Source organism: Eleutherodactylus coqui, chromosome 5 (assembly GCF_035609145.1).
Source record: "Eleutherodactylus coqui strain aEleCoq1 chromosome 5, aEleCoq1.hap1, whole genome shotgun sequence".
Classification (NCBI taxonomy): Eukaryota; Metazoa; Chordata; class Amphibia; order Anura; family Eleutherodactylidae; genus Eleutherodactylus; species Eleutherodactylus coqui.
The window spans coordinates 264,484,380-264,506,685 of record NC_089841.1 but is presented as its reverse complement, the minus strand read 5'-3'; the positions used below and the strand labels follow the sequence as shown (position 1 = coordinate 264,506,685).

The 22,306-nt window shown below is 54.9% G+C and overlaps 1 protein-coding gene across 4 annotated transcripts; it reads left to right on the top strand.

Annotated features, from left to right (window-relative positions):
- The first annotated feature begins 7 nt into the window (after window positions 1-7).
- LOC136628594 (integrator complex subunit 13-like) lies at window positions 8-21,106 on the top strand. Of its 4 annotated transcripts, none has more exons than XM_066604624.1 (5): window positions 8-130; window positions 4,906-5,119; window positions 8,104-8,124; window positions 8,666-8,693; window positions 20,655-21,106. In XM_066604624.1, the coding sequence occupies exons 2-5, from the start codon at window positions 4,930-4,932 to the stop codon at window positions 20,692-20,694; spliced, it is 279 nt and encodes a 92-aa protein (XP_066460721.1). In that variant the 5' UTR covers window positions 8-130; window positions 4,906-4,929; the 3' UTR covers window positions 20,695-21,106. The 4 variants fall into 4 exon arrangements, 1 of the variants encoding a protein (XP_066460721.1); XR_010792889.1 differs by lacking the exon at window positions 8-130 and adding an exon at window positions 10,400-10,532 and having other exon boundaries at window positions 4,649-5,119; XR_010792890.1 differs by lacking the exons at window positions 8-130; window positions 8,104-8,124; window positions 8,666-8,693 and adding an exon at window positions 10,400-10,532 and having other exon boundaries at window positions 4,649-5,119.
- Window positions 21,107-22,306: the final 1,200 nt, after the last annotated feature.

The following is a 22,306-nucleotide window of genomic DNA, read 5'->3' as shown; positions in this document are numbered from 1 at the left end:
CGAGCAATTCAAGCGACCTCATTGGTTGTTGGGGACACGCCCTCCGTGGACGAGGATCCGCAGAGCTGTACGAGAGAAGCACGTGACTCTATGCCCGAGATTACAGTTACACAGAGCTGTGCGGAAGCAGGTGCGAGAGGCGCGCGTAAGCCGCCGCCGCATCTGGGCGAGAGGCGCGCGCAAGCCGCCGCCGCCGCATCTGGGCGAGAGGCGCGCGCAAGCCGCCGCCGCCGCATCTGGGCGGGAGGCGCGCGCAAGCCGGCGCCGCATCTGGGCGGGAGGCGCGCGCAAGCCGCCGCCGCATCTGGGCGGGAGGCGCGCGTAAGCCGCCGCGTCTAGGCGAGAGGCGCGCGTAAGCCGCCGCGTCTAGGCGAGAGGCGCGCGTAAGCCGCCGCCGCCGCCGCGTCTAGGCGAGAGGCGCGCGTAAGCCGCCGCCACCGCCGCGTCTAAGCGAGAGGCGCGCGTAAGCCGCCGCGTCTAGGCGAGAGGCGCGCGTAAGCCGCCGCCGCCGCGTCTAGGCGAGAGGCGCGCGTAAGCCGCCGCTGCGTCTAGGCGAGAGGCGCGCGTAAGCCGCCGCGTCTGGGCGAGAGGCGCGCGCAAGCCGCCGCCGCCGCATCTGGGCGAGAGGCGCGCGCAAGCCGCCGCCGCATCTGGGCGAGAGGCGCGCGTAAGCCGCCGCCGCCGCGTCTAGGCGAGAGGCGCGCGTAAGCCGCCGCCGCCGCGTCTGGGCGAGAGGCGCGCGCAAGCCGCCGCCGCCGCATCTGGGCGAGAGGCGCGCGCAAGGCGCCGCCGCATCTGGGCGAGAGGCGCGCGTAAGCCGCCGCGTCTAGGCGAGAGGCGCGCGTAAGCCGCCGCGTCTAGGCGAGAGGCGCGCGTAAGCCGCCGCCGCCGCGTCTAGGCGAGAGGCGCGCGTAAGCCGCCGCGTCTGGGCGAGAGGCGCGCGTAAGCCGCCGCCGCCGCCGCATCTTGGCGAGAGGCGCGCGCAAGCCGCCGCCGCGTCTGGGCGGGAGGCGCGCGCAAGCCGCCGCCGCGTCTGGGCGGAAGGCGCACGCAAGCCGCCGCCGCGTCTGGGCGGGAGGCGCGCGTAAGCCGCCGCCGCGTCTGGGCGAGAGGCGCGCGTAAGCCGCCGCCGCGTCTGGGCGAGAGGCGCGCGTAAGCCGCCGCCGCGTCTGGGCGAGAGGCGCGCGTAAGCCGCCGCCGCCGCGTCTGGGCGAGAGGCGCGCGTAAGCCGCCGCCGCCGCCGCGTCTGGGCGAGAGGCGCGCGTAAGCCCGCGCCGCCGCGTCTAGGCGAGAGGCGCGCGTAAGCCGCCGCCGCGTCTGGGCGAGAGGCGCGCGTAAGCCGCCGCCGCCGCGTCTGGGCGAGAGGCGCGCGCAAGATGCCGCCGCATCTGGGCGAGAGGCGCGCGTAAGCCGCCGCGTCTAGGCGAGAGGCGCGCGTAAGCCGCCCCGCCGCGTCTAGGCGAGAGGCGCGCGTAAGCCGCCGCCGCGTCTAGGCGAGAGGCGCGCGTAAGCCGCCGCCACCGCCGCGTCTAGGCGAGAGGCGCGCGTAAGCCGCCGCGTCTAGGCGAGAGGCGCGCGTAAGCCGCCGCGTCTAGGCGAGAGGCGCGCGTAAGCCGCCGCGTCTAGGCAAGAGGCGCGCGTAAGCCGCCGCCGCCGCGTCTGGGCGGGAGGCGCGCGCAAGCCGCCGCCGCATCTGGGCGGGAGGCGCGCGCAAGCCGCATCTGGGCGAGAGGCGCGCGTAAGCCGCCGCGTCTAGGCGAGAGGCGCGCGTAAGCCGCCGCGTCTAGGCGAGAGGCGCGCGTAAGCCGCCGCGTCTAGGCGAGAGGCGCGCGTAAGCCGCCGCCGCCGCGTCTAGGCGAGAGGCGCGCGTAAGCCGCCGCCACCGCCACGTCTAAGCGAGAGGCGCGCGTAAGCCGGCGCGTCTAGGCGAGAGGCGCGCGTAAGCCGCCGCGTCTAGGCGAGAGGCGCGCGTAAGCCGCCGCCGCGTCTAGGCGAGAGGCGCGCGTAAGCCGCCGCCGCGTCTGGGCGAGAGGCGCGCGTAAGCCGCCGCCGCCGAATCTGGGCGAGAGGCGCGCGCAAGCAGCCGCCGCGTCTGGGCGGGAGGCGCGCGCAAGCCGCCGCCGCGTCCGGGCGGGAGGCGCGCGCAAGCCGCCGCCGCGTCCGGGCGGGAGGCGCGCGCAAGCCGCCGCCGCGTCCGGGCGAGAGGCGCGCGTAAGCCGCCGCCGCCGCGTCTGGGCGAGAGGCGCGCGTAAGCCGCCGCCGCGTCTGGGCGAGAGGCGCGCGTAAGCCGCCGCCGCGTCTGGGCGAGAGGCGCGCGTAAGCCGCCGCGTCTAGGCGAGAGGCGCGCGTAAGCCGCCGCCGCGTCTAGGCGAGAGGCGCGCGTATGCCGCCGCCGCGTCTGGGCGAGAGGCGCGCGTAAGCCGCCGCCGCGTCTGGGCGAGAGGTTCGCGCAAGATGCCGCCGCATCTAGGCGAGAGGCGCGCGTAAGATGCCGCCGCATCTGGGCGAGAGGCGCGCGCAAGCCGCATCTGGGCGAGAGGCGCGCGTAAGCCGCCGCGTCTAGGCGAGAGGCGCGCGTAAGCCGCCGCGTCTAGGCGAGAGGCGCGCGTAAGCCGCCGCCGCCGCGTCTAGGCGAGAGGCGCGCGTAAGCCGCCGCCGCCGCGTCTAGGCGAGAGGCGCGCGTAAGCCGCCGCCACCGCCACGTCTAAGCGAGAGGCGCGCGTAAGCCGGCGCGTCTAGGCGAGAGGCGCGCGTAAGCCGCCGCCGCCGGCGCGTCTAGGCGAGAGGCGCGCGTAAGCCGCCGCCGCCGCGTCTAGGCGAGAGGCGCGCGTAAGCCGCCGCCGCCGCGTCTGGGCGAGAGGCGCGCGTAAGCCGCCGCCGCCGCGTCTGGGCGAGAGGCGCGCGCAAGCAGCCGCCGCGTCTGGGCGGGAGGCGCGCGCAAGCCGCCGCCGCGTCTGGGCGGGAGGCGCGCGCAAGCCGCCGCCGCGTCCGGGCGGGAGGCGCGCGCAAGCCGCCGCCGCGTCCGGGCGGGAGGCGCGCGCAAGCCGCCGCCGCGTCCGGGCGAGAGGCGCGCGTAAGCCGCCGCCGCCGCGTCTGGGCGAGAGGCGCGCGTAAGCCGCCGCCGCCGCGTCTGGGCGAGAGGCGCGCGTAAGCCGCCGCCGCGTCTGGGCGAGAGGCGCGCGTAAGCCGCCGCCGCCGCGTCTGGGCGAGAGGCGCGCGTAAGCCGCCGCCGCGTCTGGGCGAGAGGCGCGCGTAAGCCGCCGCCGCCGCGTCTAGGCGAGAGGCGCGCGTAAGCCGCCGCCGCCGCCGCGTCTAGGCGAGAGGCGCGCGTATGCCGCCGCCGCGTCTGGGCGAGAGGCGCGCGTAAGCCGCCGCCGCGTCTGGGCGAGAGGTTCGCGCAAGATGCCGCCGCATCTAGGCGAGAGGCGCGCGTAAGATGCCGCCGCATCTGGGCGAGAGGCGCGCGCAAGCCGCCGCCGCATCTGGGCGAGAGGCTCGCGCAAGCCGCCGCCGCATCTGGGCGAGAGGCGCGCGCAAGCCGCCGCCGCATCTGGGCGGGAGGTGCGCGTAAGCCGCCGCCGCATCTGGGCGGGAGGTGCGCGTAAGCCGCCGCCGCATCTGGGCGGGAGGCGCGCGTAAGCCGCCGCCGCCGCATCTGGGCGGGAGGCGCGCGTAAGCCGCCGCCGCCGCATCTGGGCGGGAGGCGCGCGTAAGCCGCCGCCGCCGCATCTGGGCGGGAGGCGCGCGTAAGCCGCCGCCGCAGCATCTGGGCGAGAGGCGCGCGTAAGCCGCCGCCGCATCTGGGCGAGAGGCGCGCGTAAGCCGCCGCCGCCGCCGCACCTGGGCGAGAGGCGCGCGTAAGCTGCCGCACCTAGGCGGGAGGCGCGCGTAAGCTGCCGCACCTAGGCGGGAGGCGCGCGTAAGCTGCCGCTGCCACATGGCGCACGTAAGCTGCCGCATGGCGCACGTAAGCTGCCGCATCTAGGCGGGAGGCGCGCGTAAGCTGCCGCTGCCACATGGCGCACGTAAGCTGCCGCTGCCGCATGGCGCACGTAAGCTGCCGCACCTAGGCGGGAGGCGCGCGTAAGCTGCCGCTGCCACATGGCGCACGTAAGCTGCCGCTGCCGCATGGCGCACGTAAGCTGCCGCACCTAGGCGGGAGGCGCGCGTAAGCTGCCGCACCTAGGCGGGAGGCGCGCGTAAGCTGCCGCACCTAGGCGGGAGGCGCGCGTAAGCTGCCGCTGCCACATGGCGCACGTAAGCTGCCGCTGCCGCATGGCGCACGTAAGCTGCCGCATCTGGGCGAGAGGCGCGCGTGAGCTGCAGCCCTCGCTGAGAGTGCCATAAGAAAGCGCCGATCACACGGATTACACCCGGCTCATTCCCCTTGTGAGCCAGACTGGCAATCCTGCATACCTTATCTTGCCGGATTGTGAATGAGCGCAGGAGCTCGCTGTCCGTCACTTAGCGATGACACAGGCATCCGCCTCCCATCCGCAGTGTTCATTGTGTGTGGGATGTGGGTCAGATGGCCTACATTGACTTCAATGGAGGTGATCTACGCAGAGACCACGGCGAAAAACAGCAGGCTGTGCTTTTTTTTTTTTTTTTCTCTGTTTGCAGATTTTTTTTTTTTCAAAATCCTGTTTTTCCGCGGCATAGCACAAAAACATCTGCGCGTGTGCTGCGGGACCCGGACGGCTTCCATACGGCTTCAATGAAAGTGTGCGTGAGCCGTCCATGGCTGAGACCCGCAGAAGAAGCTTCAGGTCCTGTTGGCCAGGGAGCTTGGTGCCAACTGTTACGGAGGGCTGGAGATTCGGTGGCGCGCCCTACTAGACCTACGTATCCATTTATGGGAATGTTGAGTTGGATACGTGGTGGTGACCATTTCTTCTTTTGTAGGGCACAAGATGAAGATGTTTTCGGATGTCTCACAAGACTGTGTTTGTGGTGGACCGCTGCCCATACATGGAGGAATCCTGCAGGCAACACGTAGATTTTGTAATGGTGACGAAGAACCGCACCCAAGGAGTCATCCCGCTGGCGCCCATCTCCAAGTTGCTGTGGAGGTGCAAAGTGGAGGCATCTATGGAGTACTACAGGATCATGTATGAAGGTAAGGATGGGGGAGGGGTGGTAGTTATGCCCAGGCTCCTGCGCTGCCAGCAATACAATAAGTGTTGGGGCCCTGGTAGAGATTTTGCATTAGGGCGCAGGAGCCTTGAGCTGCCCTCCTGGCATTACATTGCAGGAGTATACCACTTTAACCCATTAATGACCATCAATACGTATTTTTATACTGCACCCTAAGCCTAAGGGCCTCTTTGCAATGGCGGTGACGATTTGTGATGTGAGACCAACATGTCAAAATTGCCATAGTGTTCCAGCGATTCAGATTATTTATCTTGTGAAAAATCGCATCTGCTTGTCATTTTCTTCCCCAATAGGAATCTCTACTGTTAAACACATAACTTCGCACAGACAGCGCAAGTTCGTGCAATGCGATAAAACCAGGGTTCCATACAGAAACATGGGAGAATTAAAAAAAAAAAAAGACAAGATGGTACCTGCGGCGATGTTTCGAATCTTGCAACATTGCTGGACTGAATGAAAGCATTAAAAAGTGGGGGTTTCATAATTCTACTTTTCTCACATCACAGCGCATTCGCATGATTTTCTTGCAGTTGCGAAGGCAGCCTAAGGGCTCATTCACGCACGCTGGGTGCAATTTCTGTCTGAGAAATATGCAGCATTTTCAAATACCAAAACTGCACGTATTTCTAGATATTTGGTCTTTTTTGTGTTTTCCACGCATGCAAAAAAATGTAGGTAGCTCCCATGGATTTTATTCTTAAAGGGGTTGTCCCGCGAAAGCAAGTGGGTCTATACACTTCTGTATGGCCATATTAATGCACTTTGTAATGTACATCAGGCATTAATTATGAGCCATACAGAAGTTATTCACTTACCTGTTCCGTTGCTGGCGTCCTCGTCTCCATGGTGCCGTCTAATTTTCAGCGTCTAATCGCCGGATTAGACGCGCTTGCGCAGTCCGGTCTTCTTCTTTTCTCAATGGGGCCGCTCGTGCCGGAGAGCGGCTCCGTGTAGCTCCGCCCCGTCACGTGCCGATTCCAGCCAATCAGGAGGCTGGAATCGGCAATGGACCGCACAGAAGCCCTGCGGTCCACCGAGGGAGAAGATCCCGGCGGCCATCTTCAGCTGGTAAGTAAGAAGTCACCGGAGCACGGGGATTCAGGTAAGCGCCGTGCGTTTTTTTTTTTAAGTCCCTGCATCGGGTTTGTCTCGCGCCGAACGGGGGAAGGCTGTTGGAAAAAAAAAAACCCGTTTCGTCGCGGGACAACCCCTTTAATTTTGTTCCGAAATACAGACCAAAATAAAGAAGGTTGTTTGTTTTTTATCATGCACATAAAATCCAACCTGTGAATGCGGATGAGCGGGTCTGAGCTGTTTGTGCTATCCGTGTAAGATGGAGCGTGAATAATGCCGAAGTACTTAAACGTACAGAGATTTCGCATTTGTGCCAAAAACAAAAAAACCTCAAGAAGGTCCCATTGCTTTCTCCTACCTTCATACATAAATACACATGTATCGTGCATTCACTGCGTATTTACACCATCCCTTGGCTTTTTATGGGCAATTTACGTCCATGATGGAGATTAAAATAGGAAATGGGTAGAGATGAGCGAGCGTACTCGGCCACGCCCCTTTTTCGCCCGAGTACCGCGATTTTCGAGTACTTCCGTACTCGGGCGAAAAGATTCGGGGGGCGCCGTGGGTGAGTGGGGGGTTGCAGCGGGGAGTGGGGGGGAGAGGGAGAGAGAGAGGGCTCCCCCCTGTTACCTGCTGCTACCCCCCACGCCGCCACGCCTCCCCCCGCCCCCCGAATCTTTTCACCCGAGTACTGAAGTACTCGAAAATCGCGGTGCTCGATCGAGTAATTACTCAAAACGAGTACGTTCGCTCATCTCTAGAAATGGGACGAGTTTTTTTTCCCCCACGCATTTCAAAAACGCATCTTTGAGCACCACAATGCGAATGGAGGGTCTAAGCTGCTCATATTGTGCTAATAAAACTACATGCATACTACAGCGCACAGGTACGCCCGCAAGGTTTGTGGCTGGTGACACACCCATGGATTTGGACTGCATTGTTGCGTCTACAATACTGATATAAACTTCTAGCATAGTCGATTCTAAGATGCTCAGAGTTTGTGTCCGAAGACCCACGTTCAGACTGCAGGACGTATCTGTGGCACGGACGCAAAAACATGGCCTGATGCGCTGAGCCGGACGCTCCTGGATTAAATAAACCAGTAACCATGGATGATTTGCTCGCCATGGCCAGGTGTGGACTCGCTGCTCTGACTGTGACCAGGGCCAAAAGTTTAAAGGGGTTGCTTAGGACTTTGGGCATCCCTACTGATCAGCTGATTCCCGCACGGATAGCGTGGCAAGCAGACCGGGTTATCTGTAGTGCACCGGCACGTGTTGGTGTTGCAGATACAGCTCCCACCGAATTCAATATCTGCAATACCAACCGGGCGGCTGCCGTGTTGTCGGCGCTGTCTGCCTCCACGTCTCTGTGCTGACAGCGGCACTACATATTAACTGACCAAGGAGATCCAGAGCGGTGTAACAGAATGATGTCAGTGACCCCCTAAGCCCCTTCACACAGTATTTTTTGACTTGGAATCTGTGCCGATTTTGCGGCAAATCCATGTTAAAAAAGTGCACCAATCGCCCCCGCCATAGTCTACATTTCATTCATAAAGAAGTAACTCATGGTTTCCCATTTTACTGGTTATTTACTGGACAGGGAGTAACATGCATATCAGTTGGTTCCAACCTCTGGGACCCACAGCAGTCTCCAAAGCGTGGGCAGCAGAGAACACACATTCGCACCTCTACTCACTTCAGCAGAGACAGGTGAGTGCGTGGACTGGGCCATCTCCGCCTAGAAGTGAATGGAGTGAAGGTGCATGTACACACTCGCTGTGTTGGAAATATGCCTATAGACAATGTAAAAAAATAAATAAAAAGACTGTCGCATACCCAGAAATATCCTGTCTGTCGTTCACAGGTGAATCGTCAGCAACTCCTGCTCCCGGACATTAAAGGGGTTGTCCCGCGAAAGCAAGTGGGGTTATACACTTCTGTATGGCCATATTAATGCACTTTGTAATGTACATCGTGCATTAATTATGAGCCATACAGAAGTTATTCACTTACCTGTTCCGTTGCTGGCGTCCTCGTCTCCATGGTGCCGTCTAATTTTCAGCGTCTAATCGCCGGATTAGACGCGCTTGCGCAGTCCGGTCGTCTTCTTTTTTTCAATGGGGCCGCTCATGCCGGAGAGCGGCTCCGTGTAGCTCCGCCCCATCACGTGCCGATTCCAGCCAATCAGGAGGCTGGAATCGGCAATGGACCGCACAGAAGCCCTGCGGTCCACCGAGGGAGAAGATCCCGGCGGCCATCTTCACCGGGTAAGTAAGAAGTCACCGGAGCGCAGGGATTCAGGTAAGCACTGTCCGTTTTTTTTTTAAAGTCCCTGCATCGGGTTTGTCTCGCGCCGAACGGGGGGGCTGTTGAAAAAAAAAAAAAAAATAAAAATTTCGGCGCGAGACAACCCCTTTAAACTCCTGGAGCCAAGAGGACCAGAACCTGCAGGAGGTGAGCGCTCTGATCACATTATAGTAGGAAGGTCTGCAGAACAATTTTCTGAATCTCTGCTTGCTGTAAGTGGGCATCCATGTGGTTGCTTACACCCAGAAGCAGAAAATCTGTGCTAAATCTGTCTGACGGTCTGAACCACAGCGAGGCCGCAGCTGTATCGCTGGTACCTCTTGGGGTCAGGAGGACGGCTTTTTCTACTTTGCGATGTGAAGAATACAAGTTTCCATTCTCTGACTGCAATCGGAGATCTACGAAATGAAGAACTGAAACCCAAAATATGTTGGGCACAATGGTGTAATATTCAGTATTTTACCAATTGTCTATAATAGTGTTGTGCCATTTATGGCTGCTAGTCTGTGGGAGTACCGAAACTTCCAGGATCACTATTTTAATTCCTTCCTGACCACAATATGATTTTTTTTTTTTTTAATTGCCTTACCAACGAGCTTCAAACTTGCACATGCATCTTTTTAAAGGCAGTAGCTTGGCTGACTCCTGACAGCCCGACTCCTTCTCTAACAGCCAGCAATAGAGAAATCTCTGATCGTGGGAGTTTAACCCCTTACGTGCCACAAACGATAGCGGCTGCAGCAGATAACCTGGGAAGGGACTACCTTGCAGTGCAATCGCAAGGTACCAATAGGTTCTCGTGGCAGACGGAAATCCAGACAAAGTCCTACAATTCTACTATGTAAAGGCCCATTTAGACGGAACGATTAATCGCTAAAAATTCGCCCATCTTCCATCTTTTGCATGTTAAACGTTGCGTTTAAATGCGCCCCAATTGTGCACTTTTTGCCCACTGTTCGTTCATCTGTCATTCAAGCCGGCCTACAAATCGTCATGTGGTCTTATGAGATTTCTCTGCGGGTAGCGCTCATAGCATTGTTGCAGAAATTTCATTCCCTAATATTCAGGATGGCGGATGTAAAGCTGGCGGAGGGGTAGTGTGGTATGTGTTAGAGGTCTGTGATAGACATGATGATTAGTTAGTATAAAATGTCTATCGATTTGTATAAACCAAATGTATTATGCTGTTGTAATGACTCTTAGCTCTGTGGAGTTTAATGGACACACACACAATCTAATCATGGTATTTACTAGACAATGGGATGGTGAAGGATGTCTGATGTAATGTTAGCTAAGTACATAGGAATTGCACAAGAAGCCTCTAAGAGTTAAGAGCCATAGTGTTATGTGTATATCTGTGTTCAACACTGAGTGTTTACCTAGACCTCTCCACCCCTCCCATCCTGAAGCTAGATAAACAATGGGTTGCCACATACACAGAAACTGCTTAAGGTTGCCTGCATAGAGGACAGAGTCCATGCCACATCAGCACTTGGAGAGGGTGGGCAGAGAGGTGGGAGATTCTATATGATCCGACAAATGAGAATCCTATATGTTACTGATGTAACCTGTTGCACGCCCATTGTATGTCTTTACAATAAAAAGGCCCTGTCTGGCTGTTTCTGAGCAGAGAGCCATTTTGGATATGAGACTGATCGCTTGTGTCTAATCTGCTCGACGATGTGTGCACACGGTACAATTCGGAAGCTACAAAATACCCCGAAGCCTGCTGGAGAAACTATAATCCAGAACAGGTCTACTCAGTCATCTAATATGCACTATGATGGGTGGAGCATCACTCGTGACTCTCCCTGCCACACATCATGACAACTCTTCCTGTCCTTTCCCATCAGGCACCATGTCTCTGCTGTCTCTATGAAGGAATAGAATAAATACTGCGAATTCCAGGAAACATGAGTTTATTGGGCGCCTGAACACTGTCAACAACAAGGCAGAGTTATACCGGCACCTCAAGGAAGAGAACGGGTGAGTTGGACACTTGTAAAGTTTGTAGCTCCAGTAAAACTGATGCTTTGTTTATTGTAGACGCCGACTTTAACTAATCCCTTCCACCTGTAGGACGTACATTCACATCCTGCAGTGTCTGGTTTTGTATGAAGGGAGATCGCGGGGCGACCTCTTCATACTGTGCGGACATAAGCTGTTTTTTACAGCTGACACACATAGGCAATGGCTGCAATCAGCAGTGCGGCCGATCACGGCTATTAACCCTTTAAATGCTGCAGTCAATTCTAAGAGTGGCATTTAAATCCCCCCGAAAGATGTTCGGGGGTCCCGTATGCCCCCACCACCCCTCCTGCGGTGAGATTGCAGGGAGACGTACGGGTGTCATGGCAGCTGGGGGCCTTCTTGGTAGACTGCCTATGAAAGCCATTCCCGTGGGGTGGCTTGATAGACTGCCTGTCAGGAGCGATCAAAGCATCGCTAGTTGCAGTGCCCTGTAGGAACCAAAAAAGAAAGTAAAAATTAGAACAAAGTTTTACAAAAAAAAAAAAAGTCATAAGTTTAAATCAAACCATATTTTGCCAAATCTATAATTAAAAAAAAAAAATCTAAATCATAAATGGAAAATACACATTTCGTATGGCTACGTTCGTAAAAGTACAATCTCTCTCAAACTAGCACATTATTTACCCCGCACAGGGGATGTCGTTTGAAAAGAAAAAACATATTAAGCACACCAGAAATGCTCTTTTTTTTTTTTTGTCACCCTGTCTCCCAGAAAAAAATGCAATAAACAACGTCCACAATGTCATATCTATACAAAAACGTGAGCAACGTAAACTATAGGAGGCCCCGCCAAAAAGAGCCCTTGCACAGCTACATCAATGGAAAAAAAAAAAGGTGTTGCGTGCAAACGGGGCAGAAATTTATTCTAACAAATTAAATTTCTTAGAAAAAACATACAAGTAGTGCAACCAAAATAACCTGCACTAGTTTGGGATCATGGTAATCCCACTGACCAGAGATGAGCGAGTATACTCGCTAAGGCACATTACTCGAGCGAGTAGTGCCTTAGCCGAGTATCTTCCCGCTCGTCTCTAAAGTTTCAGGGGTGAAAGGTGAGTTGCGGCGGGGAGCAGGCGGGAGAGAGGGAGATCTCCCCTCCGTTCCTCCCCACTCTCCCCCCGCCCCCCGAATCTTTAGTGACGAGCGGGGAGATACTCGGCTAAGGCACTACTCGCTCGAGTAATGTGCCTTAGCGAGTATACTCGCTCATCTCTAGTACTGACCCGTAGAATAAAGTGAATAAAGTTATCAGGTCATTTTGTTGCAGTTTGTGCGCCGTAGAAACAAGAAAACAAAGATCTGGTACCGTGTTAGCCATTAAAAGGTATCATATCTACAAGATTACGTCGTTTCTCTTGTAGAAACAAGATGCACAGGAAAAGATGGTGGAATCCCCCCCTTCATTTCTCTCCACATAGAATTTTAACATTTTTCAGTACATTAAATGGCACCATTGAAACATACAACTCGTCCCGGGGGGGGGGGGGCGAACAATACTTTAGAAAAACTAAGGGTTGCATCATTAAGCACCACTTTTAGGAATGTGTGTGTAAAAAGTAAATAAGTAAAATTTAAATTCAGTGCAATTTCCAGTCTGGATCCTCTTTACGCAACATTACATCCTGGTTATAAACATTTGCAGCGGAAGAGTCTGAGTCACAGGTTTCAATTAAAAGGGGCAGCGCTGTGTGTTTAAATTGTCAGTGGGGTCCTGATTGTCCCCACGTGAATGTTTTGCTACTTCTCCATTCATTCCTATGGGTATGTTAGAGATTGTTGCGCGCTGAAACCTGCAACTTCTGATGCGCGAATTTACATTATTAGGGCTCATGTCCACGGGCAAAAGAAGAATTAAAATCCGCAGCAGATTTTAACTCTTCTCCTGCCCGCGGATCCGCACCCCATAGGGATGCATTGACCACCCGCGGGGTAGATAAATACCCGCGGATGGTCAATAAAAGGGATTAAAAAAAAAATGGAGCATGAAAAAAATCTGGACCATGCTCCATTTTCGTGCGGGTCTCCCGCGGGGACGGCTCCCGCGGGCTTCTATTGAAGCCTATGGAAGCCGTCCGGATCCGCGGGAGACTTAAAATAGGAATTTAAAAGAATTTACTCATCCGGAGCGGGCGGGGAAGGTCTTCTCTTCCTCACGGCCGGATCTGTCTTGCTTCGGCTCGGCGGATGTGCCCGGCACATGCGCGCGGCACGTCGGCGACGTGCCGGCGACGTGACGAGTTCATCCGCCGGCCGAAAAAGAAGATCCGGCCGTGAGGAAGAGAAGGCTTTCCCCGCCCGCTCCGGATGAGTAAATTCTTTTAAATTCCTATTTTCAGCGCTCATGTCCGCGGGGCAGGAGGGACCCGCTGCAAATTCTTCATGGAGAATCCGTAGCGGGCCTGATTTTCCCCGTGGACATGAGGCCTTAGAGTGTGAGAGTGCATGCGTACATGTGGACCTCTTCAGGACCCCTGTGCTTCTGAACTGTGCGGGTCCCAGCAATCCTTTAATCTTTATTTTTATTTTTTTTTTTTTCCACCTCATTTTCCAAAAATTCTTATACTTTTCTTTATAGATTGACGTAACATTTTTGACGGCTTAGTTTTGCGAGGCAAGCTGCATTTTTCTGTGCTGCTAAAAATTCAAAGTGGAGTGAAATCAAAAAGCTGCAATTCCAGCATTTGAGGATAGAGAAAGGGGGTGTCTGGGTTTTTAAAGTGTTCACACTGTAGCAGAAATGACATGATTACTTTATTCTGTGGGTCAGTACGATTTAGGCCTACTGCATACAGGCGGATTTGCATTGCAAAATCGGGAGCCGGATTCTGCAGCAAATACTTCCCACAGCTTGCTTTGAGAATCCGCTCTCAGGTGTGAAATCACAGCATGCAGAACTGTGGTGTGGGCTACGCAGAGACGGCTTCCATTGAAGTCAATAGAAGCAGTCTGTCCTGTGCCACTTCCGCTGTGAGCAATGCGGAAGTATCGTGAGATCGAGGTCATCACAGAGCTTCGGCGGCTACTGTGCATACGCAATTCAGTGCTGCACGGCACATCTGCAGCGCTGAACACTCTGGACAGGTACGCAGGGGGCACCATCCGGGCACCGTGTCAAACTGTGCTGCAGTAATCCCGCATACAATGTCTGACCCGCCCTTGTGCAGGAGGCCTTACTGCCATACCTAAATTAATTTTTTCCCCCTTTTGCTGTATTACCTATTGTCAACATGGATGGACGATTATAGACAAAGTGACTGCAAATGTGTGTGTGTGTATGTATGTATATATAATTTTTTATTTATTTTTTGCTATTATGTGAAAGGACCTGCACCTGTGATAATTTGATCACCCATACTACCGTATTATGGAATAATGCCACAGGCATGTCTTGATAGGTAATCAGTAGAGATGAGCGAACGTACTCATCCGAGCTTGATATTCGTGCGAATATTACGGTGTTCGGGATGCTCGTTACTCGTAACGAGTACCACGCGGTGTTCCGGTTACTTTCAGTTTCCTCTCTGAGACGTTAGCGCGCTTTTCTGGCCAATTGAAAGACAGGGAAGGCATTACAACTTCCCCCTGTGACGTTCAAGCCCTATACCACCCCCCTGCTGTGAGTGGCTGGGGCGATCAGGTGTCACCCGAGTATAAAAGTCGGCCCCTCCCGCGACTCGCCTCAGATGGCGTGTGAGTTAGTGAGGGAAAGTGCTGTTCTATTGGAGTTGCTGTAGGGAGAGTGTTTGTAGTGAGTGTAGGCTTCAAGAACCCCAACGGTCCTTCTTAGGGCCACATCTACGTGTGTGCAGGCTGCTGTTAGCAGTGGAGAAATTTTTTTTTTTCTTCTCAAAATCGGCAGTGCAGAGCATTGCACCCGGTATTAGGGACAGAAGTGGTGCTTAGGCAGGGAGAGTGTTAGGAGTGAGTGTAGCCTTCAAGAACCTCAACGGTCCTTTCTAGGGTCACATTTAACTGTGTGGAGTACTGTGCAGGCTGCTGTTAGCAGTGTTGCTTTTTTTTTTTTCTCAAAATCGGCGGTGCAGAGCATTGCACCCTCCATTGATACTACAGGCACAGAATTGTGTAGGCAGGGCCACAACACAGTTATTAGTCATTGAATAGATGCAGTGGGCCTTTTCTTTTTTAACAAAAGGGAAAAAAGTATATTTGCCCTGCCTCTGTCAGTCCTAAGGGCTCTGGGTACGTGTGTGCTGCGTGGAGAACGTAAAAAAATCAGACGCAACCTGCTACGGTTGAGTGCAGCCTTGCGCCAATTTCTATCCTGCCTGGGAAATACCTGCTCTGCCACAGTTAATAACTCTGCAACAGTAAAGTTCTGTGACACTTTTGCAGGGCCGCAACACAGTGTCAGTTATTAAACTTCTTATTCAGTGAATAGACGCAGTGGGCCTATCCTTTTAAACAAAAGGGAAAAAAGTATATTTGCCCTGCCTCTGTCAGTCCTAAGGGCTCTGGGTACGTGTGTGCTGCGTGGAGAACGTAAAAAAATCAGACGCAACCAGCTACGGTTGAGTGCAGCCTTGCGCCAATTTCTTTCCTGCCTGGGAAATCAAATCACTGGTAATACAGCATGCTGAGGGGTAGGGGTAGGCCTAGAGGACGTGGACGCGGCCGAGGACGCGGAGGGCCAAGTGAGGGTGTGGGCACAGGCCGAGCTCCTGATCCAGGTGTGTCGCAGCCGACTGCTGCGCGATTACGAGAGAGGCACATTTCTGGCGTCCCCACATTCATCGCCCAATTAATGGGTCCACGCGGGAGACCTTTATTAGAAAATGAGCAGTGTGAGCAGGTCCTGTCCTGGATGGCAGAAAGTGCTTTGAGCAACCTATCGTCCAGCCACAGTTCTGCGCCGTCCACTGCTGCAAATCCGAATCCTCTGTCTGCTGCTCCTCCTTCCTCCCAGCCTCCTCACTCCACTACAATGACACCTGCTCAGGAGCGGGAAGACTCCCAGGAACTGTTCTCGGGCCCCTGCTCAGATTGGGCAGCAGTGGTTCCTCTCCCACCAGATGAGTTTATCGTCACTGATGCACAACCATTGGAAAGTTCCCGGGGTCCGGGGGATGAGGCTGGGGACTTCCGGCAACTGTCTCAAGACCTTTCAGTGGGTGAGGAGGACGATGACGATGAGACACAGTTGTCTTGCAGTGAGGTAGTAGTAAGGGCAGTAAGTCCGAGGGAGGAGCGCACAGAGGATTCGGAGGAAGAGCAGCAGGACGATGAGGTGACTGACCCCACCTGGTGTGCAACGCCTACACAGGACAGGTCTTCAGAGGGGGAGGCACGGGCAGCAGCAGGGCAGGTTGCAAGAGGCAGTGCGGTGGCCAGGGGTAGAGGCAGGGCCAGACCGAATAATCCACCAAGTGTTTCCCAAAGCGCCCCCTCGCGCCATGCCACCCTGCAGAGGCCGAGGTGCTCTAAGGTCTGGCAGTTTTTCACCGAGACGCCTGACGACCGACGAACAGTGGTGTGCAACCTTTGTCGCGCCAAGAGCAGCCGGGGAGCCACCACCAACAGCCTGACCACCACCAGCATGCGCAGACATATGATGGCCAAGCACTCCACAAGGTGGGACGAAGGCCGTTCACCGCCTCCGGTTTGCACCACTGCCTCTCCCCCTGTGCCCCAACCTGCCACTGAGATCCAACCCCCCTCTCAGGACACAGGCACGACCGTCTCATGGCCTGCACCCACACCCTCACCTCCGCTGTCCTCGGCCCAATCCAGCAATGTCTCGCACCGCACAGTCCAGCCGTCGCTAGCGCAAGTGTTGGAGCGCAAGCGCAAGTACGCCGCCACGCACCCGCACGCTCAATCGTTAACCGTCCACATAGCCAAATTTATCAGCCTTGAGATGCTGCCGTATAGGGTTGTGGAAACGGAGGCTTTCAAAGCTATGATGGCGGCGGCGGCCCCGCGCTACTCAGTTCCCAGTCGCCACTACTTTTCCCGATGTGCCGTCCCAGCCCTGCACGACCACGTCTCCCGCAACATTGTACGCGCCCTCACCAATGCGGTTAGTGGCAAGGTCCACTTAACTACGGACACGTGGACAAGCACAGGCGGGCAGGGCCACTACATCTCCCTGACGGCACATTGGGACAGAGTCAGAGCCTGGGACCGCTCACGTCCTACCCACCCCCAGAATTGCGGGCCCCAGCTCGGTGGTGGTATGTTCGGCGGTGTATGCTTCTTCCACTAAAGCACCCTCCTCCTCCTCCAACGCAAACTCTGTCTCACAATCTAGATGTGTCAGCAGCAGCAGGACGTCGCCAGCAGTCGGTGTCGCGCGGCGTGGCGGCACAGCGGTGGGCAAGCGTCAGCAGGCCGTGCTGAAACTACTCAGCTTAGGAGATAGGAGGCACACGGCCCACGAACTGCTGCAGGGTCTGACAGAGCAGACCGACTGTTGGCTTGCGCCGCTGAGCCTCCAACCGGGCATGGTCGTGTGTGACAACGGCCGTAACATGGTGGCGGCTCTGCAGCTCGGCAGCCTCACGCACGTGCCATGCCTGGCCCACGTCGTTAATTTGGTGGTTCAGCGCTTTCTGAAAAGCTACCCACGCTTGTCAGACCTGCTCGTAAAGGTGCGCCGGCTCTGCGCACATTTCCGCAAGTCCCACACGGACGCTGCCACCCTGCGCACCCTGCAACATCGGTTTAATCTGCCAGTGCACCGACTGCTGTGCGACGTGCCCACACGGTGGAACTCTACGCTCCACATGTTGGCTAGGCTCTATGAGCAGCGTAGAGCTATAGTGGAATACCAACTCCAACATGGGCGGCGCAGTGGGAGTCAGCCTCCTCAATTCTTTTCAGAAGAGTGGGCCTGGTTGGCAGACATCTGCCAGGTCCTTCGAAACTTTGAGCAGTCTACCCAGGTGGTGAGCGGCGATGCTGCAATCATTAGCGTCACCATTCCTCTGCTATGCATCTTGAGAAGTTCCCTGTAAACCATAAAGGCAGCCGCTTTGCGCTCCGAAACAGAGCCGGGGGAAGACAGTATGTCGCTGGATAGTCAGAGCACCCTCCTGTCTATATCTCAGCGCGTTCAGGAGGAGGAGGAGGAGGAGCATGAGGAGGATGAGGAGGAGGGGGAAGAGACAGCTTGGCCCACTGCTGACGGTACCCATGCTGCTTGCCTGTCATCATTTCAGCGTGTATGGCCTGAGGAGGAGGAGGAGGAGGAGGAGGATCCTGAAAGTGATCTTCCTAGTGCGGACAGCCATGTGTTGCGTACAGGTACCCTGGCACACATGGCTGACTTCATGTTAGGATGCCTTTCTCGTGACCCTCGCATTACACGCATTCTGGCCACTACGGATTACTGGGTGTACACACTGCTCGACCCACGCTATAAGGAGAACCTTCCCACTCTCATTCCCGAAGAGGAAAGGGGTTCGAGAGTGTTGCTATACCACAGGACCCTGGCGGACAAGCTGATGGTAAAATTCCCATCCGACAGCGGTAGTGGCAGAAGGCGCAGTTCCGAGGGCCAGGTAGCAGGGGAGGTGCGTAGATCGAGCAGCATGTACAGCCCAGGCAGTGCAACAGTCTTTAAGGGCCTGGACAGCTTTATGGCTCCCCAGCAAGACTGTGTCACCGCTCCCCAGTCAAGGCTGAGTCGGCGGGAGCACTGTAAAAGGATGGTGAGGGAGTACGTAGCCGATCGCACGACCGTCCTCCGTGACGCCTCTGCCCCCTACAACTACTGGGTGTCGAAGCTGGACACGTGGCCTGAACTACCGCTGTATGCCCTGGAGGTGCTTGCTTGTCCTGCGGCTAGCGTCTTGTCGGAAAGGGTGTTTAGTGCGGCTGGGGGAATCATCACAGATAAGCGTACCCGCCTGTCAACCGACAGTGCCGACAGGCTAACACTCATCAAGATGAACAAAGCCTGGATTTCCCCAGACTTCTCTTCTCCACCAGCGGACAGCAGCGATACGTAAGCAATACGTAGGCTGCACCCACGGATGGAAGCTACGTTCTCTCTCACCATCCAAAACGGGGACATTTCTGCTTCATCAATCTGTGTCTAATATTCCTCCTCCTCCTCCTGCTCCTCCTCCTGAAACCTCACGTAATCACGCTGAACGGGCAATTTTTCTTAGGGCCACAAGGCTCACTCATATAATTTTTCTAAACAATTTTTATATGTTTCAATGCTCTTAAAAGCGTTGAAACTTTAACTTGAACCAATTTTTCGTTAAACTGGGCTGCCTCCAGGCCTAGTTACCACTTAAGCCACATTAACCAAAGCGATTAATGGGTTTCACCTGCCCTCTTGGTTGGCCATGGCCAATTTTTTGGATGTACATTAGTACTGTTGATACAGCAATTTTTGTGGGCCCTCGCCTACAGTGTAATCAAATGAATTTTTAGCCCACCTGCATTACAGCTGACGTTACATCCGCTGTGTTGGGCAATGCAATGGGATATTTTTATGTACCGCCGGTGGGTTCCAGGGAGTCACCCATGCTGTAGGTGCACACGGAGTTTAACCTACATGTGTCCACTTGTAAAGAACCCCAGTCTGACTGGGGCATGCAGTGTGGGCCGAAGCCCACCTGCATTAAGCACGACATTACTACCTCAGCTGTGTTGGGCAATGCAATGGGATATTTTTGTGTATCACCGGTGGGTTCCAGGGAGTCACCCATGCTGTAGGTGCACACGGAGTTTAACCTACATGTGTCCACTTGTAAAGAACCCCAGTCTGACTGGGGCATGCAGTGTGGGCCAAAGCCCACCTGCATTAAGCACGACATTACTACCTCAGCTGTGTTGGGCAATGCAATGGGATATTTTTGTGTATCGCCGGTGGGTTCCAGGGAGCCACCCATGCTGTCGGTCGACAGGGACTTCACAATAGGGAGTTGTACCTGCCTGTGTCTTTGAATTAAAAAGCCCGGTCTGACTGGGGCATGCAGAGACACCTTGACAGAATGAATAGTGTGTGGCACATAGGTTCCCCATTGCTATGCCCACGTGTGCAGCTCCTGATGGCGGTGGCACAGGATTCTATTTCTCATTGCTTCTGTACAGCATTGTGGGCTATCGCCCCGCCCCTTTTAAAGAGGGTCGCTGCCTAGCCATGCCAACCTCTGCAGTGTGTGCCTGCGGTTCCTCCTCATGGCAGACGCACTTCTAAATAGACATGAGGGTGGTGTGGCATGAGGGCAGCTGAAGGCTGCGCAGGGACAGTTTGGTGTGCGCTGTGGGGGGGAGGGGGGGCGGTTGGGCAGCATGTAAGCCAGGAGAAGTGGCAGTGGAGTGTCATGCAGGCAGTGATTGTGCTTTGTTGGAGGTAGTGTGGTGCTTAGCTAAGGTATGCCATGCTAATGAGGGCTTTTCAGAAGTAAAAGTTTTTGGGAGGGGGGGGGGCCCACTCTTGCCGCTATTGTGGCTTAATAGTGGGACCTGTGAACTTGAGATGCAGCCCAACATGTAGCCCCTCGCCTGCCCTATCCGTTGCTGTGTCGTTCCCATCACTTTCTTGAATTTCCCAGATTTTCACAGATGGAAACCTTAGCGAGCATCGGCGAAATACAAAAATGCTCGGGTCGCCCATTGACTTCAATGGGGTTCGTTACTCGAAACGAACCCTCGAGCATCGCGAAAAGTTCGTCCCGAGTAACGAACACCCGAGCATTTTGGTGCTCGCTCATCTCTAGTAATCAGCCATGGCAACCCTCGGGGCCACAGGCTGCCATGACAACCGAACTGTACATCGTTGTTGGTTCGGAACACCGGTAAGTGCATTGAAATGCAACTGTATGAATGGACAGCATCATTTAAAGGGTTAACAGTCGCAATCTGTGTTAGCATTGATTGTGGCTGTCGCGGGCACTTCTTTGAATGAAAATTAGCTTAATGTCTTCTTAGACGGTCCAGAAAAAAATCTGGATTGTTGGGAAATTAAGAAATCTCTTGCTGTCTGATTCTGACCTGGTTGGGGGAGTAGTGGTCAATGTAAGAGGGTGGAGCGGATCTAGGGATCAGTAATACTGGTGGGATGTGAATGCTAACCTGCTGATTTCTCGTCATTTCCTGTAGATCTGATGTCATTGAGAACGGGAAGGCTGGCAGACAGTGAAGAGACTCTCGACGTTCAACAATCTTGAAACCGTTCATTTTATGAACTGATTTTTGCCCGTGACTCATCTTTTTAAAAGCTTTTTCTTTCAAAGACTTAGGACGGAGGATCCTAAAAAACTGCGCAATATTTTACTATGATGGAATAAACAGAAAAGACCCGCAAACACAGCGGCCTTTTGTTTATATCGGGGAATGAAACTTGGTTTAGAATCCACATTTTCACTAAATAATAAAGTGTGACTTGAATTTGGTACTTTTGGGCCATATTTATGTTTTCAAACTCCTTATTTCCAACACTTTTTAAAAGGGTGTTTTAGGATTAACCATTGATGGCCTATCCTGAGGATAGGTCATTCATAATTGATCTGCGGGGTCTACCGTTCAGGATCTCCACTAATTAGCTGATTGAAGTGGCCATGACGCTCAGGTGAGATGAGTCACGTTCGTTGGTCACATGGCCAGAGCAGCTCTGTTCCATTAAAGGGAAGGAGATTGAGCTACAATGGCAGGTGCATCCACTCTACAATATACGGTGCTGCGTCTGGCATAGACTGAATTGGCAGCACTGGTCACTCATAAGCTGGTTGGCAGGGATTCTGAGAGGCAGATCACCACTTCACTGCGCATAGATCATCAGCACTGGAGTCCCAGGAAACCCTTTTAACCCCTTTCCACCGCAGCACGCGAATGTACGTATACGTTGGAAAGCAGCTTTCAGGAATGAACTTACATTTACATCCTACAGATCTGAGCCCACACCATCTACTGCTGGAGATTGTTGCTAATGACAGTTGGCCTCCCGCAGCCACAGCGGGGATGGGTGAGACTACCGATTCCCGCTGCTAACGCTTTACATGCAACAATTGCTCTGTGATTTCATTAGCCCATTTGCATGTAATCACATATACTTCAGTGTAAGCCGACCCGAGTATAATCCAAGGTACCAACTTTTACCCTAAAAACCTGGGAAAAATTATTGACTTGAGTATAAGCCTAGGGGTAATATTAGGTACCTCGGCTTACTCGAGTATAGCAGCTCCAAGTGTATGTATTGTGGCTGCTGCTACAGGCAAAATGGGCAGTACACCCCAAGATAAATTGATTAAGGGGTCTAGTTTTCAAAATGGAGTCATTTGTGGGGGTTCTCTATGGTTTTGGCTGCTCAAGAGCTCTACAAGTGTGCTATGGGGCTTAAAAGGCCTTCAAGCAAAATGTCTGTTCAGAAAGCCACAGACTATTCCTTTCATTTTGGGCCTTATTGTGCATACAGACCTACTATTAGGGCCACAATGGGTATATTTTTCCCGGCGTCATCCTGACGGCAGACCTGGAGGTTGCACCTTGACCTTGTAGGGACAGGAAGCAAGAGACTTCAAAAGGCTCCTCCTGCCTCCCATTCACCAGTGCTTCCTGTCCCTACAGGGACATGAAAGAGGTGCTGCCCCCAGGGAGCTACAGGATAACACCGGGACGGTCCACGGGGCCGCTTTCCCTCTCACCTTCTTCCAAAAGGAATCTTGTTGACAGCGGGGTTGACGGTCCACAGGGCTGCTTCCCCGCTCACCTCCCCTCTGGAGAGTCAGCGCGGTCCGGGAGCACTGCGGGCCACG

What these genes read in the sequence shown, in the direction of transcription:
- LOC136628594 (XM_066604624.1), top strand. Translation starts at nt 4,930, where the DNA reads ATGTCTCACAAGACTGTGTTTGTGGTGGACCGCTGCCCATACATGGAG. An exon ending in TGAATCGTCAGCAACTCCTG is followed by an intron (nt 8,125 to 8,665) that starts CTCCCGGACATT and finishes TTTAAACTCCTG; the next exon opens with GAGCCAAGAGGACCAGAACC. An exon ending in AGGACCAGAACCTGCAGGAG is followed by an intron (nt 8,694 to 20,654) that starts GTGAGCGCTCTG and finishes CATTTCCTGTAG; the next exon opens with ATCTGATGTCATTGAGAACG.